At 39.8% G+C, this 26,108-nt stretch overlaps 1 protein-coding gene across 2 annotated transcripts in view; it reads left to right on the top strand.

Annotated features, from left to right (window-relative positions):
• Positions 1-26,108, top strand: part of PTPRB (protein tyrosine phosphatase receptor type B) — a 121,015-nt gene that overhangs the window by 32,689 nt on the left and 62,218 nt on the right. For both annotated transcript variants that reach the window (XM_004053562.5, XM_004053563.5), the window contains 5 exons: positions 8,459-8,737; positions 10,062-10,319; positions 12,245-12,508; positions 14,552-14,821; positions 21,549-21,809. In XM_004053562.5, coding sequence (XP_004053610.3) covers positions 8,459-8,737; positions 10,062-10,319; positions 12,245-12,508; positions 14,552-14,821; positions 21,549-21,809 — 1,332 coding nt within the window. The remainder of the gene's footprint in view (positions 1-8,458; positions 8,738-10,061; positions 10,320-12,244; positions 12,509-14,551; positions 14,822-21,548; positions 21,810-26,108) is intronic.

Below are 26,108 nucleotides of genomic sequence, written 5' to 3'. Positions count from 1 at the left end.
GGACACCAGTCATATCGGCTTAGGGCCTGCTCTAATGGCCCCATTTTAACTTAATCACCTCTTTAAAGGCCATATCTCCACATCCAGTCACATACTGAGGTACTGGGGTTTAGGGTTTCAACATGTAAATTTGGTGGGGACACAATTCATCCCCTAATACTTCTATAGTTTTAAACATAAGCCATCATTTCTTAATATCTGTAGGTTACCTGCATCAAAATATCTTGCAGAGCTGGTTATGAAAACATATTCTTGGTTTCTACCCCACATGGAAAGAATTAGAATTTAGAAGGAATAGAGCTGAGGGAATCTGCATTTTAAACAAATATCAGAGTGAATCGATGCACACAAGTTTAAGAACTATTGACATAATTTTTCTATTATTTGTTGGCATGAAGATTTTGATACGATTCTTCTTAATGCATGATGAGCTCTATAATGCCTAGGAGTATTTATTATCTTTCCCAGGAAGAGAAGAGTACTCTAGTATTTGTTTTGTGCTTCTTTAAAATTTTATTTTTTTTTTTGATTTTTTTCAGACAGGATCTTGCTCTGTTACCCAGGCTGGAGTGCAGTGGCACAATCACAGCTCACTGCAGCCTTGACCTCCCAGGCTCAGGCAATTCTCCTGCCTCAGCCTCCTGAGTGGCTGGGACTACAGGTACCCAATACCACACCCAGCTAGTTTTTTAAATTATTTGTAGAGATGGGGTCTCCCTATGTTGCTCAGGCTGGTTTTGAGCCTCGGTGGCCAGCCTGTTTTGTGCTTTTATAGCATATAAAAGACTACCACGTATTATGTTTAATTGGTAACAGTATGAAATACATATTATACTGACCATCTATAGCTTAATTTTATTCTCATGGCAACCCTGTGGAGGGGGTATTGTGAAAGGGCAGTTTGCATAGAGACTAAGAGTTGAGTTTTGAAGGTAGACTGCCTCTACCGCTTACTAGCCACGTTATTTTGGGCAAGTTATTTAACCCTTCCAGGTCTGTTTCCAAACCTACAAAATGGGGATAGTATAACAATAACTCATGGGGTTGTTATGAGGTTTTCATTGGTTCATACATAAAATCTAGAAAAGCTTTTGTCACATATGAAGTGTGTAGTGAGTTTCCTATTATTACTTCCAGGTTGGAGATGAGATTGGTCTTCATAAGAATTAACTGACAATGTTTATGAATTCACACAGCTAACATACAATAGAGTCAGAACTTGAACTCTGGTTTACTGGCTCCAACTCCAGTATTCTTTCCACTACTCTGAGAAAAGTATATTATGTTTAAGTTGGCATTAGCTTTTTCAAATTACCACGTGTTATTTTATTATTTTTCAAAGTCAAGTCCTTTTAAAGAGGACCAAATGTCTTATAAAATCTTTTAAATATATATATACTTAGCATACACAAAAATAGAATAATGGTTAAATATGTTTTAGTGTGAAGCAATTGTGAGTCACTATTGATCTCTGATTGTGTTGAACTTTTGGTGATGAGTTCAGTATTTTGTAATCAGCCATTTACAGTTCATTTATTTCAGGAATTTTAAGGTCAAGCTGAGCTACCTATATGGAATGAACCAGCCCAGTTCTCTGAAATTGGTCTTCCTTTATGTGCCTAGAAATATTTCTCTATTAGTCTGACTTCTGTTGGTAGGCATGGCACTTTACACGTTAGCTAGGAAGAAATAAAATCTAATTTGTCTGAACAGAATGAAAAAACAAACAAACAAAAAAAAACAAAGGAAAACTGTTTGCCTTCCATTCCTAGATGCCAGTTTGCTGGAATCCCCCTGGGAATAAAAGATAATATTATATTTTTCTGACCTGGTAGGAGAAACAAATCCCATTCTATATGTATGAATGTGTATAAATTAAGATGCATATACCCCTAAACATATAATATGAAACTAAAATGAACACAGTAAGTATATATCTAGGTTTGCAGGGATTTTTGTTTTTGATATTGTGTTTTCTTCCTTTTATATGGAAAAACTCAGTACCTAAAAGGGTAAAAAAGGATAGTATAATGAACTACCATGTACTCATCACCTTCCTTCAATAATTACCAATTTATAGCCAACCTTGTTTCATCTATATCCCCACCCACTCCCCCACTGCACATCATTTTGATACAATCCAAGTCGTGATTATTTCATTTCATTTGGAAATATTTCAGTCTACATCTCTGAGTAATAACCACAATATAATTATCACATCTAACATTAACAATAATGCCTTAATACCTAGATGTCCAGGTTTGGAAGTACATATCAAGTGACAGCTCATGAATTTCTACATAAGAAGGCTTTTGGACAGCAATCTGATTAGAAGAGGGGTCCAGGGGACTTCTCTGTATATTGCATTTATATAGCATTTTAGATAATATTGAAAAAGCCTCAGTTATTGATATTAAATAATTGGGCTGGAACTACTGAAGAATATCATGGGGGTGAGGGTGCATTAGTCTTGTTAAGTTGTCTGGGTGCCCTCAGTGCTGACATGGTTCTCTAATATTCACTAAAAGTGAGCTTCTCATTTTAGATCTAGTGTAAACAGATGTTACATTAAATGCACAGCAACCTGATGTATTAGCATAATTTAATGCATCATCTTTAAAGTAAGCCAGAAAACTGACTATTGTCAAACAGCAATAATAACAAAGTAAAAGAAATTATCTCTCAGCTAGATGTGGTGGCTCACGCCTGTAATCCCAGCACTTTGGGAGGCCGAGGTGGGCAGATCACAAGGTCAGGAGATCAAGACCATCCTGGCTAACACGGTGAAACCCCGTCTCTACTAAAAATACAAAAAAAACATTAGCCGGGCGTGGTGGCGGGCGCCTGTAGTCCCAGCTACTCTGGAGGCTGAGGCAGGGGAATGGCAGGACCTGGGAGGCGGAGCTTGCAGTGAGCCAAGATCATGCCACTGCACTCCAGCCTGGGTGACAGAGTGAGACTCCGTCTCAAAAAAAAAAAAAAAAGAAAAAAGAAGAAAAGAAATTACCTCTCTAGAAATGTATTTAATTAACTGGAGGTTGTGCACAATTCTTTTCCATTTTGTTTTTCTTCTCATTTTGAAAAACCTGCACCAAAGGATGGTTTGGTTTTTTGCCCCATCCCACCCTGATTTTTACAAGTAATCCTCCAATTATTTCATATGAATAGTGGATGTTTACTCCATTTTACGTAAAATGCTACATAAATGCAGTTCCAATCAAGTCTCCTAACCACTCTGCTTGTAACTAGATTGGTATCCCAATTTCTGTAAAGATGCTGTTGTTTGGTTGGGAGGCAGGGATAAAATCCAGTTTGAGAAGAACTCAAGTGCCTAGAAAGAAACTTAGACTTTATCCTGAAATAGAAACTCATGAAAAGTTTTTGATGCTTCAAGGGGAATGAAGATGACTGATGGGGCAGATGTACAAAGAGATTATTTGGCAATCGTGGAGGAAAGACGGAAAATAAGGAAGAGGCGGGGCGTGGTGGTTCGCATGCAATCCCAGCACTTTGGGAGGCTAAGGTGGGAGGATCATGTGAGCTCAGGAGTTTGAGACCAGCTGGGGCCACATGGCGAAACCCTATCTCTACAAAATAATACAAAAATTAGGCTGGGCACGCTAGCTCATGCTTGTAATCCCAGCACTTTGGGAGGCCAAGGCGGGTGGATTACAAGGTCAGGAGTTCGAGACCAGCCTGGCCAACACAATGAAACCCTATCTCTACTAAAAATATAAAAATTAGCTGGGCGTGGTGGCAGGCGCCTGTAATCCCAGCTACTGAGGAGGCTGAGGCAGGAGAATCGCTTGAACCCAGGAGGCGGAGGTTGCAGTGAGCCGAGATCATGCCACTGCACTCCAGCCTCAGCGACAGAGCTAGACTCCATCTCAAAAAAAAAAGAAAATACAAAAATTAGCTGGGCATGGTGGTGTGCACCTGTGGTCCTGGCTACTCAGGAGGCTGAGGTGGGAGAATCACTTGAGCCCAGGAGGTTGAGACTGCAGTGAGCCATGATCACGTCACTGGACTCCAGCCCGGGTGACAGAGCAAGGCCCTGTCTCAAAAGAAAATAAGGAAGATGCTTAGAAGGCTTTCAAAGTAATCCAACACAAAATGAAGGGACTCCAGGTAAAGACAATAAAATAAGGAAAAAAGGGAACAGGCAAGAAAAATATTATTTTCGAAAAGGGAACTTTCATGATCACAGAATTAGATTTAGCTGTTATTACTGTTGTTACTCATTTTGACTATGCTACAGTAGCAAACCAACATCCGAAAAATTCTATAAATATGCCTATCATTTTCCATAGACATCTATTTTTATTTTTTGTCATTACACTGAATATGCAATTCATGACGTCATTTCCCACACTAGGATAGCTAAGGTGTGATAGAGAGAAAACAGGATTTAGAGACAGGTATTGGAAGCTCAACTGTACTACCTGTTCCTATACAACACGAGTGAGTCATTTAATGTCTCTGAGCCCCTATTCCAACTGAGAAAGCATGTTGTAGATTATCAGGTCCTATACAGATGTAATGTGGTGCTGTCGTGCCTTTAAGAAAAGCTTTTGGCACCAACCCATGGATTGGCTGCCCTTTTTGTTATAAAGTTGAATTTATTTCTATAGCAAATACAATCACTTCTAATTCTAAAGAGTCTAGACATTTCTATATCAATAAATACTAATGTTTTAATGACCATGCTGTCACAAAAACAATTAAGAAGCAAATATTATTTGTGCTATAAATATAGCTTTCTTTCTCTTTCTAAATAACATTAAAAAAAAACAAAACAGGGTCTTTCTATGTTGCCCAGGCTGAAGTGCAGTAGCTATTCACAGGCACTATTATGATGCACTACAGCCTCCAATACCTGGACCCAAGCAACCCTCCTGCCTCAGCCTCCTGAGTAACTGGAACTAAGGGCACACATCATCACACTTGGCTTCCTAAGTCACATTTAAAAAAAAGAAAAGGAAAAAAGAATTCATTTTGGTTCAGGAATTTTGCCATACTTTGTCTTTTCCTTTGAGAACAGAAAAATTGTGTTGACGTCAAGCCTGCTTATGGAACTCTGGGGCTTTCTGGTGCTGGTAGATTTATTCAAGTATATAAAATGAATATTATAGAACTTACTGTTGTTATTCATTTTGACTATGCATTTGTCATTCCATATTTCAGGTCTGTTGGGAACCAAGAATTACAAAGTGCTTTAAATTTATGGCTAATGATAAATATTGATATATTAATCAAGACTAAAGCTTTGATTTATTATTTTTTGATTTGACTTATTATTAGTTCTCATATTTTATAATACTTCACTGGTTACTATGCGTATGAGTGTGATGAGTGGAAAAACCAGAGGCTATAAATGCACACATCTGTGCATTGATACCTTTAACCATTCACATAAATTATATAAGTAGGATTTCCTAATTATGTACGATCTGTCATATGATCAGAAGATTATAGGTACATGACTAAATTTTCAAGTAGCATTAAAAATTTTCTCTTTCTCCATATATATATCTATATACATATATTTAATACATACACACACAGTCATATTATATGAAATGTGCACCCCTGATAGAAGTATCTAATACAATTTTGAAAACTTTTTAAATCCATCAGAGTTTTTATTTGGCTTAGATTTAAAGGGAGTCTGAAAACTATTTAGTTTCTGCAGCATGCATAGCAATAGTGGACAACTGCCAGCAAAGGGCTTTATCACAGTATAAATGGGGTTTTAAGTGTTTGTTTCCAGTGCAGGTTCTCGCAGCCCAGGCACTTCCCAGTCTCATTGTTCCTTTGTTCTAGCGGATGTACAAAGGATTGACTGTTTTGTTTTCTGGCTCAGAAAGATTAGATAAAGTCTGCATTTCTGAACTTCACCCTCTAGACACGCAACCTTAAAATGTATTTCTATATCTCATATTTTGTGGATTATATATGTTTAGATTCTACTGATCATGACATTATTTTTTAAAATTTTTATCTGGCTTGATAGTACATGTAGATGACAGTATTGATCCCTTTTGAACTATCACTGGAAGCAGCTGTCCCTCTCATCCTTGTCCTTAAAATGCCACTTCAGCAAAAGTATGTCATCTCAATTGGGTACGACAGCATTGTTCTTGAGTTTCACTGGCTATTAGAATCTCATAGTCTCCTCTATATCTTGTTACTTCTCAAAACTGCCTTGGAATATAAGTATTATTATTATTATACTCCCCAGACAGATAGGAAAGTGGAGGCTTAGACAGGTTAAACAGCTTGCCCAAAGTCTCATGACTTTGTTAGAGCTGAGATTTAAATTTAATTCTGACTCCAAAGCCCATGCTGTCTGCCATTACATTTCACTGCTTCTGTGGCAATATTTTCACCTAATTATAGGAATAATAAAAATAATAACAGCTAACATTGAGTACTTACTACGTGCCAGATACAGTTCTAACTACTTTTTATATAATATTCAATGTAATCTTCATAACAATTCTACTAAAAAGATATTATTATCAGGATTGCATAAATGAGGAAACTGAGGCACAGGGAGGTTAAGGAATTGCCCAAAGCACACAGCTACAAATAGGAGAGCCCAATTCAAGCCCGGGCTGTCAAACCCTAGAACATATGTTCTTCAGGTGAACCAAAGGGCTGTGCTGTGGTGTGAACCATGCAACCTTGTCTTCCAAGCTCACCTGTGTTTCGGGCACTCTGTTAATTTTTGTCATAGTTACTGCTGCCTCAGCTTGCTTGTCAGCTAACATTTATGTTATTATTAATTATTGATGTTATAAATGTGGCATATATAATTTTGCAGTATGATGTACTTAGCATAAATCATAGCATAAAACATAGAAACATTAGATTTCATAGGCTCTATTAAGCCTATGGTGTCTATTGGTCAGCCATACATAGTCTTATGAGTTGTCTGTTTATAACTGCCTTTTGAATATAGAGTAAGGCTATCTTATTTCTTTTATATGTAAATTACAAGTGAACATCATCTTAAAACATATAAGAAGGTTATATCTTCTAATAAGGTCTAGAATTCCTGGTGTTATATTGTGAACACAATATAGTCTACCAGGAATTAGTGAAGTTTCTATAGCCATGCCATTATAATATCTGACCTGACCCTTCAATATTGGTCTCCAATATCTTGATCCCACTTTCTAGACCAAGAACCATGTTGGATTTCTGAAAATTTCTCATAAAGAGGTCTCTCAATAGTTCTACTCTCAGCACTCAGGGTAGGGGCAGCCCCTTATTTCTTAGACTTTACTCCCCACTGTACCAAAAGAATGGCTGCTCACTAAATATCATTGACTTAGTTCCTAATCCTGATATGCTTTTTATTCTATTCAAGTTCAGTGGTGGAGATTCAACATAGGCAAAGTAGGACTTCTCAAACTGATCCTTGGCTTCGAGAGTTGAAATAAGGTGAACAGCTGGGTGCAAGATTTGCCTATTCCCACTTACTCTGGGTGCTCTGGCAGCACCAAAGTGCCCCAAAATTGAGATTTTAAAAATCTAGGAATATAGGGGGCCGGATGCGGTGGCTCACACCTGTAATCCCAGCACCTTGGGAGGCTGAGGCGGGCAGATCACCTGAAGTCAGGAGTTTGAGACCAGCCTGGCCAACATGGTGAAACCCTGTCTCTACTAAAAATACAAAAAAAAAAATTCACCGGACACAGTGGCATGTGCCTGTAATCCCAGCTACTCGGGAAACTGAGGCAGAAGAATTGCTTGAACCCGGGAGGCAGAGGTTGCAGTGAGCCAAGATCGCGCCACTGCACTCCAGCCTGTGTGACAAGAGCGAGACTCCATCTTAAAAAAAAAAAAAATCTAGGGATATAGGGAATCCCAGCTACCGGGAGAATCCATTTTGGTAAGCAACCGTATCCTAGGTTTATAATCAGATGTGTATCTTTTGTGGTTGTCTAATATCTAAAAACCACCCAAAGATACATATACTAGACACCAACAATCTACAACCTAGGAAGAAGTTCAGTGTATATTTCAAATTATTTCTTAATATCTAGATTTTCTGTTGAGATCTTCAGTATTTATCCAGGCATAACCTGGATGTTTGTCAATGTTTGAAAAAGTTGCTAAACTGCAAGCCAAAGAAAATATACCTTTGCTTGGACTTTCAAGATCAGAGCTACCTTAACAACAACAAAAAAATTTCAGTAGAAAAAGGAATTCATATGACTAGTAGCTAAATGGCTTTTTTTTTTTTTAAGAAAGTGAAAGGGTAGGTTTGGAAGTGAAGCAAAATGCCAATTTATTTCACAAATAACAGATTTTTGAGAAAAATGAACCTGGACTGTAGTAAAATAAGCAGTTATTTGCAAAAGTCTTCAAGCCATGTTCTTTTTTTTTCTTTTTCTTTCTTTGTGTGTGTGTGTGTGTGTGTGTGTGTGTGTGTGTATTTGCCTTGCAGATCCTTTACCTCCTGCTAGGTTTGGAGTCAGTAAAGAGAAGACGACTTCAACCAGTTTGCATGTTTGGTGGACTCCTTCTTCTGGAAAAGTCACCTCATATGAGGTGCAATTATTTGATGAAAATAACCAAAAGATACAGGGGGTTCAAATTCAAGAAAGTACTTCATGGAATGAATACACTTTTTTCAATCTCACTGCTGGTAGTAAATACAATATTGCCATCACAGCTGTTTCTGGAGGAAAACGTTCTTCTTCAGTTTATACCAATGGATCAACAGGTAAGACCTATTTATTTTATAGCTCAGTAGTTAATAGGATACTTTTCAAGTTATACTTTATTCAAGGAATAGGAGTAAGATTGCTACTCCAGAGCAAAGTTAATTAATTAGCAATTAGTTAAATTTTTAAAAGGAGCTTGTGGGATACAATGGACAGACTGGACTGAAAATAGGATGCGTGGCTATGCTGGTAACTTGTTGAGTGGTTTTGAAGAAGTCATGAGACTTCTGTGGAATTGGAGTTTTCTCCAACTTGGAATAGATACTCCCTAATGGCCCTTCTAACTCAAATCCAAAGCAACAAGACTTTCTGCCCCATTTTCTAAGTTTGTGCCATAAAACTTATTTTTTAGATGTTTTTATTCTTTGTATACTCTTCTCATAACATCAAGTCATAATGTTTCCTAAATATTCCTATGTTTGAAACAAGTCTTTGTTTCTTCAATGTGGTGAAAAATAAGGCATCTGTGCACCCACATATTATGATATACATGGCACATCACTACCTCCTTCCATAAAGTACATGTCTTTCATGTCATTTGCTCTCCCCTCATTTTCTCTCTTCTTAAATTTTTTTATTATACTTTAAGTTCTCGGATATTTATACTTTAAGTTCTGGGATACATGTGCAGAACATGCAGGTTTGTTACATAGGTATACACGTGCCATGGTGGTTTGCTGCACCCATCAACCCGTCATCTACATTAGATATTTTTCCTAATGCTATCCCTCCCCTATCCCCCTCACCCCCCAACAGGTCCCGGTGTGTGATGTTCCCCTCCCTGTGTCCATGTGTTCTCATTGTTCAGCTCCCACTTATGAGTGAGAACATGCAGTGTTTGGTTTTCTGTTCCTGTGTTAGTTTGCTGAAAATGTTGGTTTCCAGCTTCATCCATGTCCCTGCAAAGGACATGAACTCGTCCTTTTTTATGGCTGCCTAGTATTCCGTGGTGTATATGTGCCACATTTTCCCTCTCTTTTTTAAATCTTCCTCTCCATTTTTCATCTTCTATAGTTCTTTCCTTTCTCTCTTCTACTTACTGCTGTGCAATGTTATATACTTCACTGGCAAAAGCCACCTTAATACCTATTAAGTGGGGGAGGCAGACAAGTAAATTATGATGTAACTTGAGGCTGCAGACTTTGAAAAGAGCACTAATCAAAGTTCCAGTGAAATTTCCAGAATCCTGTTATTTACTAATGCTATTATCAAGTTAAGATGTACAGAGGAACACAAATGAATATGTGACTTCTCATTAAATGTGTCTATGTCTCCTATAAGGGAATTATGAATGACATTTGGACATGCATTTTATCCCACTAGTGCCATCTCCAGTGAAAGATATTGGTATTTCCACAAAAGCCAATTCTCTCCTGATTTCCTGGTCCCATGGTTCTGGGAATGTGGAACGATACCGGCTGATGCTAATGGATAAAGGGATCCTAGTTCATGGTGGTGTTGTGGACAAACATGCTACGTCCTATGCTTTTCACGGGCTGACCCCTGGCTACCTCTACAACCTCACTGTTATGACTGAGGCCGCAGGGCTGCAAAACTACAGGTGGAAACTAGTCAGGACAGGTAAGTTCCCCCTAGCTAGCTGAAGAAGAATAAAGTGAAATCAAGGGAATGTTTAATAAGTCAAGTTTATTATATGAATAACAGTAATATAGGACAAATTGAAATTCTTATAAGGTATAGAAGACCCATATCCACTTTTCTACTTAGAAAAAGAAGGATTCTCTTTTATTCTAAAGTTTAGGCTAGCCCTTGGCAACATTTTGAAGTAGGCAAAGTTAATTACTGATATGGACCTAGCTTCTCTTCTTCTCTTTTTAATACTCCATGTCCTTGCTAAGGATTCCTACTTCCTTTTCTTAACCAGGCAACTACTGTCTTTATGACATCACTCACAGTGAACCAGAGTTACTTTCTCCATGCTATACATACCCTACTCCTGTGTGACAGTCATTTCCAAAATTTTCCATCTAACCATATGACCTGGGACCCAATACCACAGGACCTACTCCCACAGCCTACCCTAGACTAATAAATGAATCTATGCTAAGTATTAATGAGTAATTTATACAAACTTTCATTCATTCAGCCAATAGTTATTGAATGTAAGCTAGACGCTGGGCATTGCTGATATAATATCCAAGAGAGACAAAGTCTTTGCCCTCACAGCGCTTACATTTTAGTAGAATCTAATGCTTCTAGCAAGTCTAATGTGTGAATTAAATCTCCTCTCTTGGTAAGTTATCTAATTTTAAGAGAAACTCTAATATAGATAGTGCCTTAGACATTAGTTTCTGGAACTATAGGAGGCTGGTGGGAAAGATATTTGAGGACACCAGTACATTTACATACCTTTTATAGCACACCTCAAATATATGTAGATATTCCTGGCCAAAAATGTTCTATATATCTTAAAAGTTATTTATGTACATCAAGAGCAAATTGCATTCCTGACTGCCTTATGCAAAATCAGAGTGCTATGCCCATTCTTTTTTTTTTTTTTTTTTTTTTTTTTTTGAGACAGAGTTTTGCTCTTGTTGGCCCGGCTGGAGTGCAATGGTGCGATCTCAGCTCACTGCAACCTCAGCCTCCCAGGTTCAAGTGATTCTCTTGCTTCAGCCTCCCGAGTAGCTAAGATTGCAGGCACCTGCCACCACACACAGCTAATTTTTGTATTTTTCGTAGAGATGGGGTTTCACCATGTTGGCCAGGCTGGTCTTGAACTCCTGACTTCAGGTGATTCACCCGCCTTGGCCTCCCAAAGTGTTGGGATTACAGGCATGAGCCACTGCTCCTGGCCGCCCATTCTCTTAAGGAAGCTTCATTAATTTATATTCTAGAAAGAGTATTCACCAAAGGATATCTCCTTTTTAATCATTTTCCTCTGATGAAGTAGTAACACAGCTCATTAACTTTATCATGATTTAATATAAAAATTAAAGTAGTTTTATCACATAAAATTTTGTAATCACCAATCAATTGATCGATCTATTTACTATGTACTCAATATTATTGAATATTAATATATAAAGGCGATAAGAAATGAGGCAGATGGCAGACCTTTTTGTGCATTCCACTTAAAGAATTTCTGAACTGGAAAGGACCATTGTAGGTCTTTGACCTAGCCTCATTTGCCAATAAGAAACACCATAAGGCTCAGTGAACTAGAAAGAGCTGTCCAGAGTTTCCCAGCTGACTAATGGCCCAGTCTGAACCAGAATCCAGGCTTCTGCCTGCCAAGGTTTTGGCCTCGCCACTAGGCATATAGCCTACCTTTGGTTTTACAACATTACTTTTTGCCTCTTTAAAACCTTTTTTTATTTTTATTTTTTCACCATCTGAAGAGGATAATATTTGCCTCTTGAAGTGCTTGTTTTCTCCAGAGCAAGGAATGTGGCTTGCAGAAATAAAATTACAGGTCAAAATTTGGCCATAGGACTGGTGAGAGATCCTGAGTAAAAGTCTCCTTTCTGTTCTTTCCTGATTAGCCCCCATGGAAGTCTCAAATCTGAAGGTGACAAATGATGGCAGTTTGACCTCTCTAAAAGTCAAATGGCAAAGACCTCCTGGAAATGTGGATTCTTACAATATCACCCTGTCTCACAAAGGGACCATCAAGGAATCCAGAGTATTAGCACCTTGGATTACTGAAACTCACTTTAAAGAGTTAGTCCCCGGACGACTTTATCAAGTTACTGTCAGCTGTGTCTCTGGTGAACTGTCTGCTCAGAAGATGGCAGTGGGCAGAACATGTGAGTCTTGGGCTCCAGAATGTCCCTTGGTTGCTCAAATCACTCTCTGATCCACCTTAAAACAGGACAAAATAAGTCAGCAGGAAAACTCCTTTCCCAATCTGAGAAGTGGAGCCTATGTAACTGAAGGTGTCTGGAGTATGGCCCATTCTTCTGAGTCACTTAGGCAACTGAGTTTGGATTTCTGAATGATCTGCATGTTGTTTCTGTCTTATGCTTTTTCATGTCACGTCACTTAAGTAGCATAAATGCATTAGCATTGATACCAGTATATAAAACATTTCTGATTCATTCTTACAGTGAGAACCAGTTAGCATTTAACCATGTTTTCCATACATTATTTTATTAATTTATGTCCTCACTTATCTATCCAGTGCCTTATATGTGTAAATTACTATACTATTGTTAAAACGAATAAGACATGCTACTTGCCTTTAAGGCAGGATCCAGCAGACTACCCCATCTGGTGCCAAATCTGGTCTGTGGCCTGATTTTGTTTAGCCCGCAAGCTAAGAGTGGTTTTTACATGTTTAAAGGGTTGTACAAACAAATAAGGAAACAAACAAGAAAAAGATGAGACAGAGACCGTATGTGTCCTGCAAAACCTGAAATATTTACTACCTGATCCTTACAGAAAAAATTGTCCAACTCCTGCTTTAGAAAACTTTCATTTTAATCACACAGATGTGGAATACACACATGTACAAAAATAAAAATAGTACATTTTAATAACAGTGACTGTATTGATATTTGCATGTATCAGGCACTGACTAAATAATTTATATCCATTATTTCATTTAGTTCTCACAACAAAACTGTGAGAGATGTCCTGTTATTATTACCATTATACAGATAATTCAAAGAGGTCAAATAATTTGTCCATAGTCATCCAGCCAGTAAGTGGTAGAGCTAGAATTTAAACCAGGCTATTTGATTCCAGAGTCCATTCTCTCTGCTATTAGAGATCTGAAGTAAGAGCTATATGGTCAAAAAGGAAAGATAAAATTTTCTTTCATAAGAGCAGTAAAAACTTGGAGGAAATGGGAGCAGGGTGCGGTGGCTCATGGCTATAATCCCAGCACTTTAGGAGGCTGAGGTGGAGGGTTGCTTGAGCCCAGGAGTTTGAGACCAACCTCAGCAACATAATGAGACCTCGTCTCTAAAAAAAAAAAAAAAAAAAATTAATTAGCTGGGCATGGTGACATGTGCCTGTGGTCCTAGCTACTCAGGAGGCTGAGCTTGGAGGATTGCTTGAGCCCTGTGGTTGAGCCATGATTGCATCACTTCACTCCAGCCTAGCAATAGAGTGTGACCCTGTCTCAAAAAAAAAAAAAAAAAAAAACTTGGAGGAAATAGAAATGATCTTTAATAAGGACCTAAAAAATGTAACGTTTGTGACAAAGAGGGAAAAGAGGGAAGAGCTTTTGGGGTGGAGGGGACAAAATAAGCAAAGGCCCAGAGGCAGAAGGGCCCAGGAGACTTGCAGGTCTACAGAACATACAACCGGAAGCCAGCTTTCCAAAGGGTAGGGAAGGAGAGAGGATGGCTTCAGAAAGTAGTCTCAGTTAAGACTGGAAGGATATGGGGTCTGAACTTAAAGAGCCAAAAATGTAAGCAGAGGGCTTGACATTTTATTCTGCAGATTATAGAGAGACCTTGAATGTTTTTAAGCAAAAAAAAAAAAAAGAACTTAATCTTGCAAGAACATTAATCTTTTTAGTTGGAAAAGAAAGAAAGGAATGCCTCATGATCACGACATCCAATATCTCTTCCAAAGGATGCCACATATCACTAGATTATTAACACTACAACAGAAGATTACATTACTGATATTACTAAAATGATTTTAGCAGACATTTCTTGTGTGTCAAATGTCTCCGAAATAAAGAACACTCATTTGCAATCCACAGACATCAAGAGGGGATAGAAATGTTTTGAACTGCAGATATTGTGTCTCCTATCTACTGCTGCCCAAGAAAAGTAAATGAGTATCCTTACTTTTGGTCTGTAATATCTCTTTTTTGACATCATTTCACCATTTAGTTCCAGACAAAGTTGCAAACCTGGAGGCAAACAATAATGGCAGGATGAGGTCTCTTGTAGTGAGCTGGTCGCCCCCTGCTGGAGACTGGGAGCAGTATCGGATCCTACTCTTCAATGATTCTGTGGTGCTGCTCAACATCGCTGTGGGAAAGGAAGAAACACAGTATGTCATGAATGACACGGGGTTCGTACCGGGAAGACAGTATGAGGTGGAAGTCATTGTTGAGAGTGGAAATTTGAAGAATTCTGAGCGTTGCCAAGGCAGGACAGGTAGGCAAATATGAAGATGTTAATACCAATGGAAGAGTAATTTGTTCCCTCTCCCAGGTAACCCAGGTAACTGCCGTAACTGCTAATATCATACCCTGGTGTTTTCTGAATTTCAGATATTAAGGACTTTAAGGCTAACATGGGGTTTCTAACACCTAATTTGTCAAATTAGAACATTTAAAATCACTTCCACTAGTAACTCCATTATTTCATGAAAGAAAGCCATTTCAAACACCAAAAGAGTAAGATGGATACATTCTGAAAACAAACACTGACCCTTCCCACAAAAGAAGAACCTTTTGCTAGTGATCAGCATTAGGGAACCATTGCCTTGACCTCATGTTGACTAATGTGGGGATTTCAGGTACCAATGAAGAGTGATTCAAGTGGAGAGGGATATATTTGGATTTTAGGGAAGGGAAGAATAAGGATACTGAAATGAGAAAACAGGCTCAAAGAGGTTATAACTTGCCCAAAGCTTTGCAATATAATCGTGACAGCAAGAATACCAAGACTCATGTTTCAGTATCCTCATACTGTCAAATACTTGTACTCATATTGTCAAATAAGAGAGTTGCACTTCCAAGTTCAACATTTCCTTGATAATCCTTGTAATGTGAAATACTCCACATTTAGAGTGAAATTCAAATACCTTCTTTCTTAGTTCGCCTGATAATAGGGAAATAACTACATGGATTCACTGTTCTTCTTAGAACAATGTCAAAGAAAAGGATCATGACACCCACTTAGCTTGCCAACGTGTCTTGCAGTAATCTCCTCATCTTCCAAATATTAATATCCACTGGATGATGATCAAAGACCTACAGCAGCTTAAACTAAGCGACTTTTAGTATTTCACAGGACAAGCATCTCTATCATCTCCAATATTTTATCACTCACCTCAAATAACTTGGAAATGGAAGATCACAGAACATTAGGGGCTCTCAGCATGTCAGCATAATTCTCAGGAGAACTTTTATTTATTTATTTATTATTTTTACATTTTGAGACAGAGTCTTGCTCTGTCTCCCAGGCCTAGGCTGGAGTGCAGTGGTACAATCTCGGCTCGCTGCAACCCCCACCTCCTAGGTTCAAGCAATTCTTGTGCCTCAGCCTCCCAAGTATCTGGGATTACAGGCGTGTGCCACCAGGCTCAGCTAATTTTTGTTCTTTTAGTAGAGACAGGATTTTACCATGTTGGCCAGGCTGGTCTCAAACTCCTGGCCTCAAGCAGTCCGCCTACCTTGGCCTCCCAAAGTGCTAGGATCACAGGCACAAGCCACGGCGCCAGGCCAAACTTTTGTTTCTCTTTTTCTTTCTTTTTTATTTTTGAGATAGAGTTTCACTCTTGTTGCCCAGGCTGGAGTGCAATGGCATGATCTTGGCTCGCTGCAACCTCTGCCTCCCAGGTTCAAACGATTCTCCTGCCTCAGCCTCCCAAGTAGCTAGGATCACAGGCATGTGCCACCATACCTGGCTAATTTTGCATTTTTAGTAGAGATGGGGTTTCACCATATTGGCCAGGCTGGTCTCAAACTCTTGACCTCAGGTGATCCACCCGCCTCAACCTCCCAAAGTGCTGGAATTACTGGCATGAGCCACTGCACCCGGCCCAAACTTTTCTTAAACTGTGTCTCCAGTTTACCTTATTCAGGTAACTTGAAGTAGGCCTCGATGTAAATAATCAAATTATTTCTCTATACCGAAGAAGGAAGATGGAGAGTTTGGGACTCAATTAGAATGGATTTATAGAAAATTTATGGATGCAAAATTTACAAGAAATTTTTTTTTTTTTTTGCACATGCAATATATCGCTTTTATTCTCTGAATAAGCAGCAAGAACTGCACATTTTAGGGCATGGGGGGTTTGCAGTCAGACCTGCTTGTGAATTCAATAAGAAAGCAGAGCAAAAAATTTGAATAGCCACTTTATCAAAGAGGATATAAGGATTGGGAAGAAGTACATGATAGCCATTAGGGAAATAAACAATAAAATCACAATGAGATACCATTACATCACTCTTAAAATGGCTGAAATTAAAAAGACCAACCACACCCAGTGTTGTAGGGAAGGGAGGGGGCCTGAATAATCCCTGAGGAGTAGTAGAATAGCAGATGGAACATTGAGAAGTTATTTCCTTGAGGATAGATTTCCACGATGGAAAGGAAATGAGAGGTTCTAAGAGGCGGGCTAGTGGCTTGTACTATAGCATAACCTGCCTTTGCTGGTGTGTGGCGATTAGGCCTGGTGGAACCGCCATCAATAAATCAAGTGTGATCAGGGTGAGGAACGGGAAAGAAGGAAATTTGGGGAAATGGGGTGAATGTCAGGTGGATCAGAGAGATATAGTCATGGGGGTCAGGTGTTGTATCAGGAATAATGTGGGAGGCCAGATTGAAGTCTGGGCCAGGAACAACGGTAATTGTGGGAGACTCAACAAAGAGTGAGTACAGCTGAAGGAGCCAGGAAGCAGAAAGTATACGTGTCAGGTATGAGGAAGAAAATAGATTTTGGAAGTTATGAGAACTGTAGAGAGTGAGTTGAGCATAGTTTGTGATTTTGAGGGCCTCTAAAAGTATTAAAGCAGCGGCAGCCGCTGCACCCAGACATGAGGGCTAGGCTAAAACAGTAAGGTCAAGTTGTTTGGACAGAAATGCTACAGGGTGTGGTCCTGGCTCTTGTGTAAGAATTCTGACCACGCTAACCATGCCTAGGAAGGAAAGGAGTTGTTGTTTTATAGAAGGTGCTGGGGTTTGAGAGATCAGTCGGACATGATTGGCAGGGAGAGCACGTGTGTTTTTATGAGAATTATGCTGAGATAGGTAACAGATAAGGAAGAAATTTGGGCTTGATTGAAGTAATGGGGGCTGTCTGTGAAGCTTTGCAGCAGTACAGCCTAGGTAATTTGCTGAGCCTAATGGGTGTCAGGGTCAGTCCAAGTGAAAGCAAAGAGAGGCTGGGACTAGGGGTGCAGGGGAATAGTGAAAAAAGCATCTTTAAGATCAAGCATGGAATAGTGAGTTGTGGAGGAAGGTATTGAGGACAAAAGAGTGTACGGGTTGGGCACCACAGGGTGGATAGGCAAAACAATTTGGTTGATAAGGAGCAGATCCTGAACTAACTTGTAAGGCTTGTCTGGTTTTAGGACAGGTAAAATGGGGGAATTGTAAGGAGAGTTTATAGGCTTTAAAAGGCCATGCTGTAGCAGGCGAGTGATAACAGGCTTTAATCTTTTTAAAGTGTGCTGCGGGATGGGATATTGGCATTGAGTGGGGTAAGGGCGATTAGGTTTTAATGAGATGGTAAGGGGTGCATGATTGGTCGCCAAGGAGGGAGTAGAGGTATCTTATACTTGTGGGTTAAGGTGGGGGGATACAAGAGGAGGACGCAAAGGAGGCTTTGGATTGGGAAGAAGGGCGGCAATGAGACATAGCTGTAGTCCAGGAATAGTCAGGGAAGCAGATAATTTAGTTAAAGTGTCTCAGCCTAATAAGGGAACTGGGCAGGTGGGGATAACTAAGAAGGGGTGCTTAAAAGAGTATTGTCTAAGTTGGCACCAGAGTTGGGGAGTTTTAAGAGGTTTAGAAGCCTGGCCGTCAATACCCACAACAGTTATGGAGGCAAGGGAAACAGGCCCTTGAAAAGAAGGTAATGTGGAGTGGGTAGCCTCCGTATTGATTAAGAAGGGGACGGGCTTACCTTCCACTATGAGAGTTACCCGAAGCTCGGCGTCCGTGATGGTCTGGGGGCTTCCGAGGCGATCGGGCAGTGTCAGTCTTCAGCCGCTAAACCGAGAAGATCTGGGAAAGAGTCAGTCAGAGAGCCTTGGGCCAGAGTTCCAGGGCCTCTGGGAGTGGCTGCCAGGTGAGTTGAACAGTCCGATTTTCAGTGGGGTCCCGCACAGATGGGACGCGGCTTAGGAGGAATCCTGGGCTGCGGGCATTCTTTGGCCCAGTGGCCAGATTTCCGGCACATGTAGCAAGCTCCTGGGGGAGGAGGTTCTGGAGGAACGCCTGGCCGCTGCAGTTCAGGCGTTTGGAAGTTCTTGTGTGCTGGAGATGTGCCTGGGGTTTTTCTCACAGTGGAGGCAAGGAATTCCAACTTTTTTCTATTATTGTACACCTTGAAGGCGAGGTTAATTAAATCCTGTTGTGGGGTTTGAGGGCTGGAATTTAATTTTTGGAGTTTTAATGTCGGGAGCAGATTGGGTAATAAAATGTATTTTGAGAATAAGACGGCCTTTTGCCTTTTTAGGGTCTAGGGCTGTAAAGTGTCTCAGGGTTGCTGCCAAACAAGTCATGAACTGGGCTGGATTTTTATATTTGATAAAAAAGAGCCTAAATGCTATCTGATTTGGGATAAAGAAAAAGGAGCATTAACCTTGACTATGCCTTTAGCTCCAGCCACCTTTTTAAGAATAAATTGCTGGGCAGGTGGGGGAGGGCTAATCACAGAACGAAACTGTAAGCCGGACCAGGTGTGAGGAGCGGAGGCGATAAAAAGATTATAGGGTGGAGGAGTGGAGGCTGGGGAAGAATTGGGACCTAGCTTGGGCTGGCGAGGTGGGGAGAGGTCAGATGGGTCTGTAGAAAAGGAAGATTAGAAAGACTCAGCGACGTTGGGGTTGGTACTGAGGGGACAGGTGGGAGGGAAAGAAGGAAGATTTGGGATGAGTTGCACTGGGCACAGAGACTAGGAAGGAACTGATGTGTAAAGGAATGCCTGAACGTCAGGCACCTCAGACCATTTGCCCATTTTACAACAAGAATTATTTAGATCTTGTAGGATGGAAAAATTGAAAGTGCCGTTTTCTGGCTATTTGGAACTACTGTTGAGTTTGTATTGGGGTCAAGCGGCATTACAGAAGAAAATATGCATTTAGGTTTTAGGTTAGGTGTGAGTTGAAGAGGTTTTAAGTTTTTGAGAACACAGGCTAAGGGAGAAGAAGGAGGAATGGAAGGTGGAAGCTTACCCATAGTGAAGGAGGCAAGCCCAGAGAAAAGAGTAGAGACACGGAGAAGGGGTGGGGGGTTCTTGCCCTCCAGAAAAGCAGAGAAGGGGTTGGGGCACAGAGATAAGAGGTCAGGGTGCGTAAATAAGGGATTGGAGCACAGAGATAAGACGTTGGGGTGCGGAAATAAGCGATTGGGGGGGTTCTTGCCCCCTAGGAAAGCGGGACTTGCCGCTAAGGGTGAAGGAGAAGGGGTTGAGGGGTACTTGCCCCTGCCCCAGGAAAGCCGGACTTGCCGCTAAGGGTGAAGGACCAAGGCAAGCGTCCCTGCATGGTCTGACACCCTTGAAACATGAGTGTAGAATCAGAGAGGCGTCCCTGCAATGATTAAACACCAAGGGAAGGCTGCCTTCCCAGTCCGTGACCGGCGCCGGAGTTTTGGGTTCACGGATAAAACATGTCTCTTTTGTCTCTACCAGAAAATGAAAGGAATTGAAATTAAGAGAAGGGAGAGATTGAAGTGTGGCGCCAAGATTGAAAGGAGAAAGAGGTTGAGGGATAGTGAGGGAGGTTGGAGAAGAGAGTAAAGAGAGGCCGCATAGCGGATTTGAAATTGGTGAGATGTTTCTTGGGCTGGTCGGTCTGAGGACCTGAGGTCATAGGTGGATCTTTCTCACGGAGCAAAAAGCAGGACAGGGGATTGATCTCCCAAGGGAGGTCCCCCGATCCGAGTCACGGCACCAAATTTCATGCGCGTCCGTGTGAAGAGACCACCAAACAGGCTTTGTGTGAGCAACATGGCTGTTTATTTCACCTGGGTGCAGGCGGGCTGAGTCCGAAAAGAGAGTCAGCCAAGAAAATTTTTAATACTTGATTCTTTCATAATTTAAGGCAGCAATACTTTATTCTTTTCTTTTCTTTTTTTTTTTTTTTTTTTTTTTTTTTTTGAGACGGAGTCTTGCTCTCTTGCCTAGGCTGGAGTGCAGTGGCACCATCTCAGCTCACTGCAACCTCCACCTCCCCCGCTTAAGCAATTCTCATGCCTCAGCCTCCCGCTGAGACTACAGATGTGAGCCACCACGCCTGGCTAATTTTTGTATTTTTAGTAGAGATGGAGTTTTGCCATATTGGCCAGGGTGGTCTCAAACTCCTGACCTCAAGTGATCCACCCGCCTCGGCCTCCCAAAGTGCTGGGATTACAGATGTGAGCCACCGCGCCCGACCAACAGTTTATTCTTAATGTCTCCTAGAAATTTTAATAATAAAACCTTTTAAAGGAATCAATTTTGAGATAAGTCCTCAATTAAATGCTATTATTGCCAGCCAACTCGCCCTTCCATGAACACATCAGTGTCCCCCACCTCAGAAATGAGGGAAAGTTGCACTTGGTCTCCTCAACCTATGGGGGTAACAAATACTCCTAACTCCACCTAAATACTTAAACAGGAACTTTTCTTTGTGATTTTGTGAATGACAAGATTGGAGTAAATATTTTTGTATTACAGAATTCATACAAAAAGATAAACTCAAAGTATTATACAGTCAAAAATCAATGACTCTTCTGGCAAGATGTTTTCTAATTGAGTCTGTATTTCTGGTTACATTACATGAACAAAGTTTTTTGTGATAAGATTTTGTTTTAATGCTCAGAGACATTCATAAAATAAATGTTGAACTGAAACACTCTTAAGGATGGAAGAGGAGAACCATCAAAAGTATACCCTATGAATATGCCTCAGTCCATCAATGACCCGTCTCCATTGCTTTTTCCTCAGTCCCCCTGGCTGTCCTCCAGCTTCGTGTCAAACATGCCAATGAAACCTCACTGAGCATCATGTGGCAGGCCCCTGTAGCAGAATGGGAGAAATACATCATTTCCCTAGCTGACAGAGACCTCTTACTGATCCACAAGTCACTCTCCAAAGATGCCAAAGAATTCACTTTTACTGACCTGGTGCCTGGACGAAAATACATGGCTACAGTCACCAGTATTAGTGGAGACTTAAAAAATTCCTCTTCAGTAAAAGGAAGAACAGGTAGTAACCTTTATAAATTTTACATTTTAAAGTGTTCTGTCTGCTGAATTACTATTTAACATGCAATTTACAAGTATTCATTAACTGCCTATTATGTACTGGGCATTGCTTTATGGATCCTTTCTATTGTGTTTGTTTTCTATTTTACCGATTGCAGTTCTTATCTTTATTAGTTCCTTCTTTTTACTTTGCTTGGATTTAGTTTGCTAAACTTGAAAAAGAGTAAAGAACAACCGTTTCAAGGAGTTTTGCTGTAAAGGAGAGCAGAGAAAGAGGGCAGCATCTAGAAGAGGAACTATGGTTGAAAGGAGGATGATTTTTTAAAGGCAGAAGAAATAACAGCATGTTTTATGCTGGAGGGAATGATCTAGAAGATGTAGAAGGGAAATCATGATGATGTAAAGTGAGAGGGAAGAATTGCTGCAGTTATTCCATGAGTAGGCAAGAGGTATTGGGATCTAGAGCACAAGTGAAGGAATTGGCTTTAGAAAGGAGCATGGGGAATCTAATCTCAATGTCAGCTGGTATATTAGTCTGTTTTCACACTACTATAAAGATCCTACCCAAGACTGGGTAATTTATAAAGGAAAGAGGTTTAATTGACTCACAGTTCCACATGACTAGGGAGGCCTCAGGAAACTTATAATCATGGTGGAAGTTCAGTTAGAATGGGGATCATTAAAAAGTCAAGAAACAACAGGTGCTGGAGAGGATGTGGAGAGATACGAACACTTTTACACTGTTGGTGGGACTGTAAACTAGTTCAACCATTGTGGAAGACAGTCTGGCAAATCCTCAAGGATCTAGAACTAGAAATACCATTTGACCCAGCCATCCCATTACTAGGTATATACCCAAAAGATTATAAATCATGCTGCTATAAAGACACATGCACACGTATGTTTATTGCGGCACTATTCACAATAGCAAAGACTTGGAACCAACCCAAATGTCCATCAATGATAGACTGGATTAGGAAAATGTGGCACATATTACACCACAGAATACTATGCAGCCATAAAAAAGGATGAGTTCGTGTCCTTGGTAGGGACGTGAATGAAGCTGGAAACCATCATTCTGAGCAAACTATCCCAAAGACAGAAAATCAAACACCACATGTTCTCACTCATAGGTGGGAACTGAACAATGAGAACACTTGGACACAGAGTGGGGAACATCACACACCGGGGCCTGTTGTGGGGTTGGGGGTGGGGGGAGGGATAGCATTAGGAGACATATCTAATGTAAATGATGAGTTAATGGAAACAGCACACCAACATGGCACATGTATACGTATGTAACAAAACTGCATGTTGTGCACATGTACCCTAGAACTTAAAGTGTAATAAAATTAATTAATTAATTTTTAAAAATCATGGTGGAAGGTGAAGGGGAAGCAGGCACCTTCTTCACAAGGTGGCAGGAGAGGAAGTGATGGAGATGAAAGGGGAAAGAGCCCCTTATAAAACCATCAGATCTTGTGAGAAATCACTCACTAACACAAGAACAGCATGGAGGAAACCGCTCCCATGATCCAGTCACCTCCCTCCTTGGACACATGGGGATTACAATTCAAGATGAGATTTGGGTGGGGACACAGAGCCAAACCGTATCAGCTAGGAAAGAGAGAATATGTGGGTGCAGATGCCAATAGGTGGATCGTTGTAGGGTGAGCAGTTATCTTCTAATTTCTTTCATTTTTTCAGTGTAATTGGAAGCAAAGTCATCAAGATTCCCCTTTTTAGTTGGACGCCGTGGCTCACATCTGTAATCCCAGCACTTTGGGAGGCCGAGATGGGTGGATCTTGAGGCCAGGAATTCAAGACCAGCCTGGCCAACATGGCAAGACACTGTCTCTACTAAAAACACAAAAATTAGCTGGGAGTGGTGGCACATACCTGTAATCCCAGATACTCGGGAGGCTGAGGCATAAGAATCACTTAAACCCAGGAGGTGGAGGTTGCATGAGTCGAGATCCTGCCACTGCACACTAGCCTGGGTGATAGAGCGAGAACCTGCCTCAAAAAAAAAAAAAAAAAGAAGTTTCTTTTTTCAATGTATATACTATTGTCCTGTATCTTATTTTTCTCTCCTCTTTTGATCCCACAAAAATATAATTATTGCTTTATATAGTCAACATCTGTTTAGATTTACCTACCAATTTACTACCTTTTTTCTCATTTTTTCCTCCTGCATCTGAGATGTTTTATCTGGGATTATTTTCCTTTATCCTGGAGAACGTTATTCAAATTTCTTCATTGAGAGTTTCTAGGGACAAACTCTCTCAAATTTTGTTTTTGCTGGGCATATTTTTATATAGCTCTCATCTTTATATAGCTCTCGGTCTTGAAAGATATTTTCCTTAAGTTCCAACTCTGTGTTTAAAGTTACTTTCTCTCAGCACATAGAAGATATTATTCTAGTCTTTCTGGGATTTATTGTTGCGCTGAGTCAGCTGTCAGTCTGATTTTTATTTCTCTATGAGTCTGTTTGCTATGACTGCTTTTTTGCCTTTGGGGTTCAGTTGTTTCACAATAATGATCAAGGTGTAGATATATGTCTTTTTGTTTCTCTTGCTTAAGATTGATTGGCGTTTCTGTACTTTCCAACTAGTGTCTTTCTACAATCCTAGAAATTCTCAGCTATTAACTCTCTGATATTGCCTCTTGCCCCTTCTCCATTCCCCCCTCTGTCATCTTCTGGTATTCTAGAACACACATATATGAACACATCAGTATATTTCATATTTTCCATGTGTTTTCTCTCTGAACTACAGTATAGGTAACTTTCTCATATCTTTGATTCATGTCATTAATTCTTTCTTCAGCTTTGTCTAATCTATTTTAAAATCTACCCACTGTTTTAAATTTTAATTGTTATGTTCACTTTTAAGCATTCTCTTTGGCTCTCTTTTAAATTTATGTTGTGCTCTGTTGCTCTTTAGTTATATTTTCATTCCCCTCCTGTATTGTTATATGCAAATTAACAATGTTTATTTTCCATCCTATGTCTGATAATTATAATAGCTGAAATCTTCAGGAGTTAAGTTCTGTTGTCTTTTGATTTTCCTGCCTTTTGTTTATGTTGCTTTATTTCTTTAAATGTATGTGATTTGTTTTTACTGTAAGCCTGTTTTCCCTAGAATTTTATTCTGTGGAAATTATTTAAGGCCATGTTTGAAGGTGAGTTTCAGAAAGAATTTTCATTTGATTCTTTCAGGTGCACAAGACTGCTATCAAACCAGACCTACTTTAATCTAAATTGTCAACTTTAGGTTCTTTGATCACCTGGGTTTTATAAATTCAGGTTGCAAACACATTGAAACTATCTTAAGGTTATGAATTCTCAGAGGAAATCGTTTTCTCCATCCAGTATTAAGAAGGCTGAAGTTGTATGGGGAGTAAAGAGAGACTATTTATTTCACTTATACTTAGAATGTAGCCTTTCCAGTGTTATGCAAGGTCAGCTATGAGTTTCTTCAGCCTGGAAAAATCTACACTTTACCTCCTTTCTCCAATATCCTGCAGTGCTATAAAATCAAAGCTAACATTTGCATTTGAAAGGTGCTCTCAACACAACAGTTCGCTTTATGATCCAATTACCTCTCTATCCTTTACTTTTTGGCCTTTGAGAATCTCTTACATTCCTGACAAGTCATTCATTTACATTTTCATATTTTATCCAATATGTATAGTTGTGTTTATTAGAAGGATTTTCATGGTATCTAGCCTATCATACTGCCAGAAAGGGAAGTCCAAGACCTTGTTTTAGACCTAAGGTCATTTTTATCATCCCCACCACCCATATTGCTGGGTCATATGGTAAATGCATGTTTAACTTTGTAGAAAACTGCCAAACTCCTTTCCAAAGTATTGTAAAATTTTACATTCCCACCAGCAATGTATGAAATTTCCACTTCCTCCATGTTCTCAGCATGTAGTACATGGTATTAGCAGTTTGTTTTAAAATTTAGCCATTCTAATGGAATAGCCATTATAATAAGATAATGATAGCTCATGTGGTTTTTAATTTGCCTTTTTCTAATGTCTAATGGGTTTGAGAATCCTTTCACAAGCTTATTTGTCACCGATTTATCTTTTCTGGGGAAGTTTTTGTTCAAATATTTTGCCGGATTTTAAAATAGGATTGTTTGTTTGTCCTTGGTCAAAATGTTTTCTGTCGGTTTTTCATTTTGATGTCCAATTTATCAGTTTTTTTCTTTCATAAATCATGCTGTGGTGTCATATCTAAAAATATTTGCCTAAATCAAGGTCACAAAGGTTTTCTCCTAGAAGTTTA

The sequence above is a fragment of the Gorilla gorilla genome, chromosome 10 (genome assembly GCF_029281585.2).
Source record: "Gorilla gorilla gorilla isolate KB3781 chromosome 10, NHGRI_mGorGor1-v2.1_pri, whole genome shotgun sequence".
NCBI classification, from domain to species: Eukaryota; Metazoa; Chordata; class Mammalia; order Primates; family Hominidae; genus Gorilla; species Gorilla gorilla.
The sequence above is the reverse complement of the archived record's forward strand: the minus strand, read 5'-3'. Positions and strand labels throughout refer to the sequence as shown.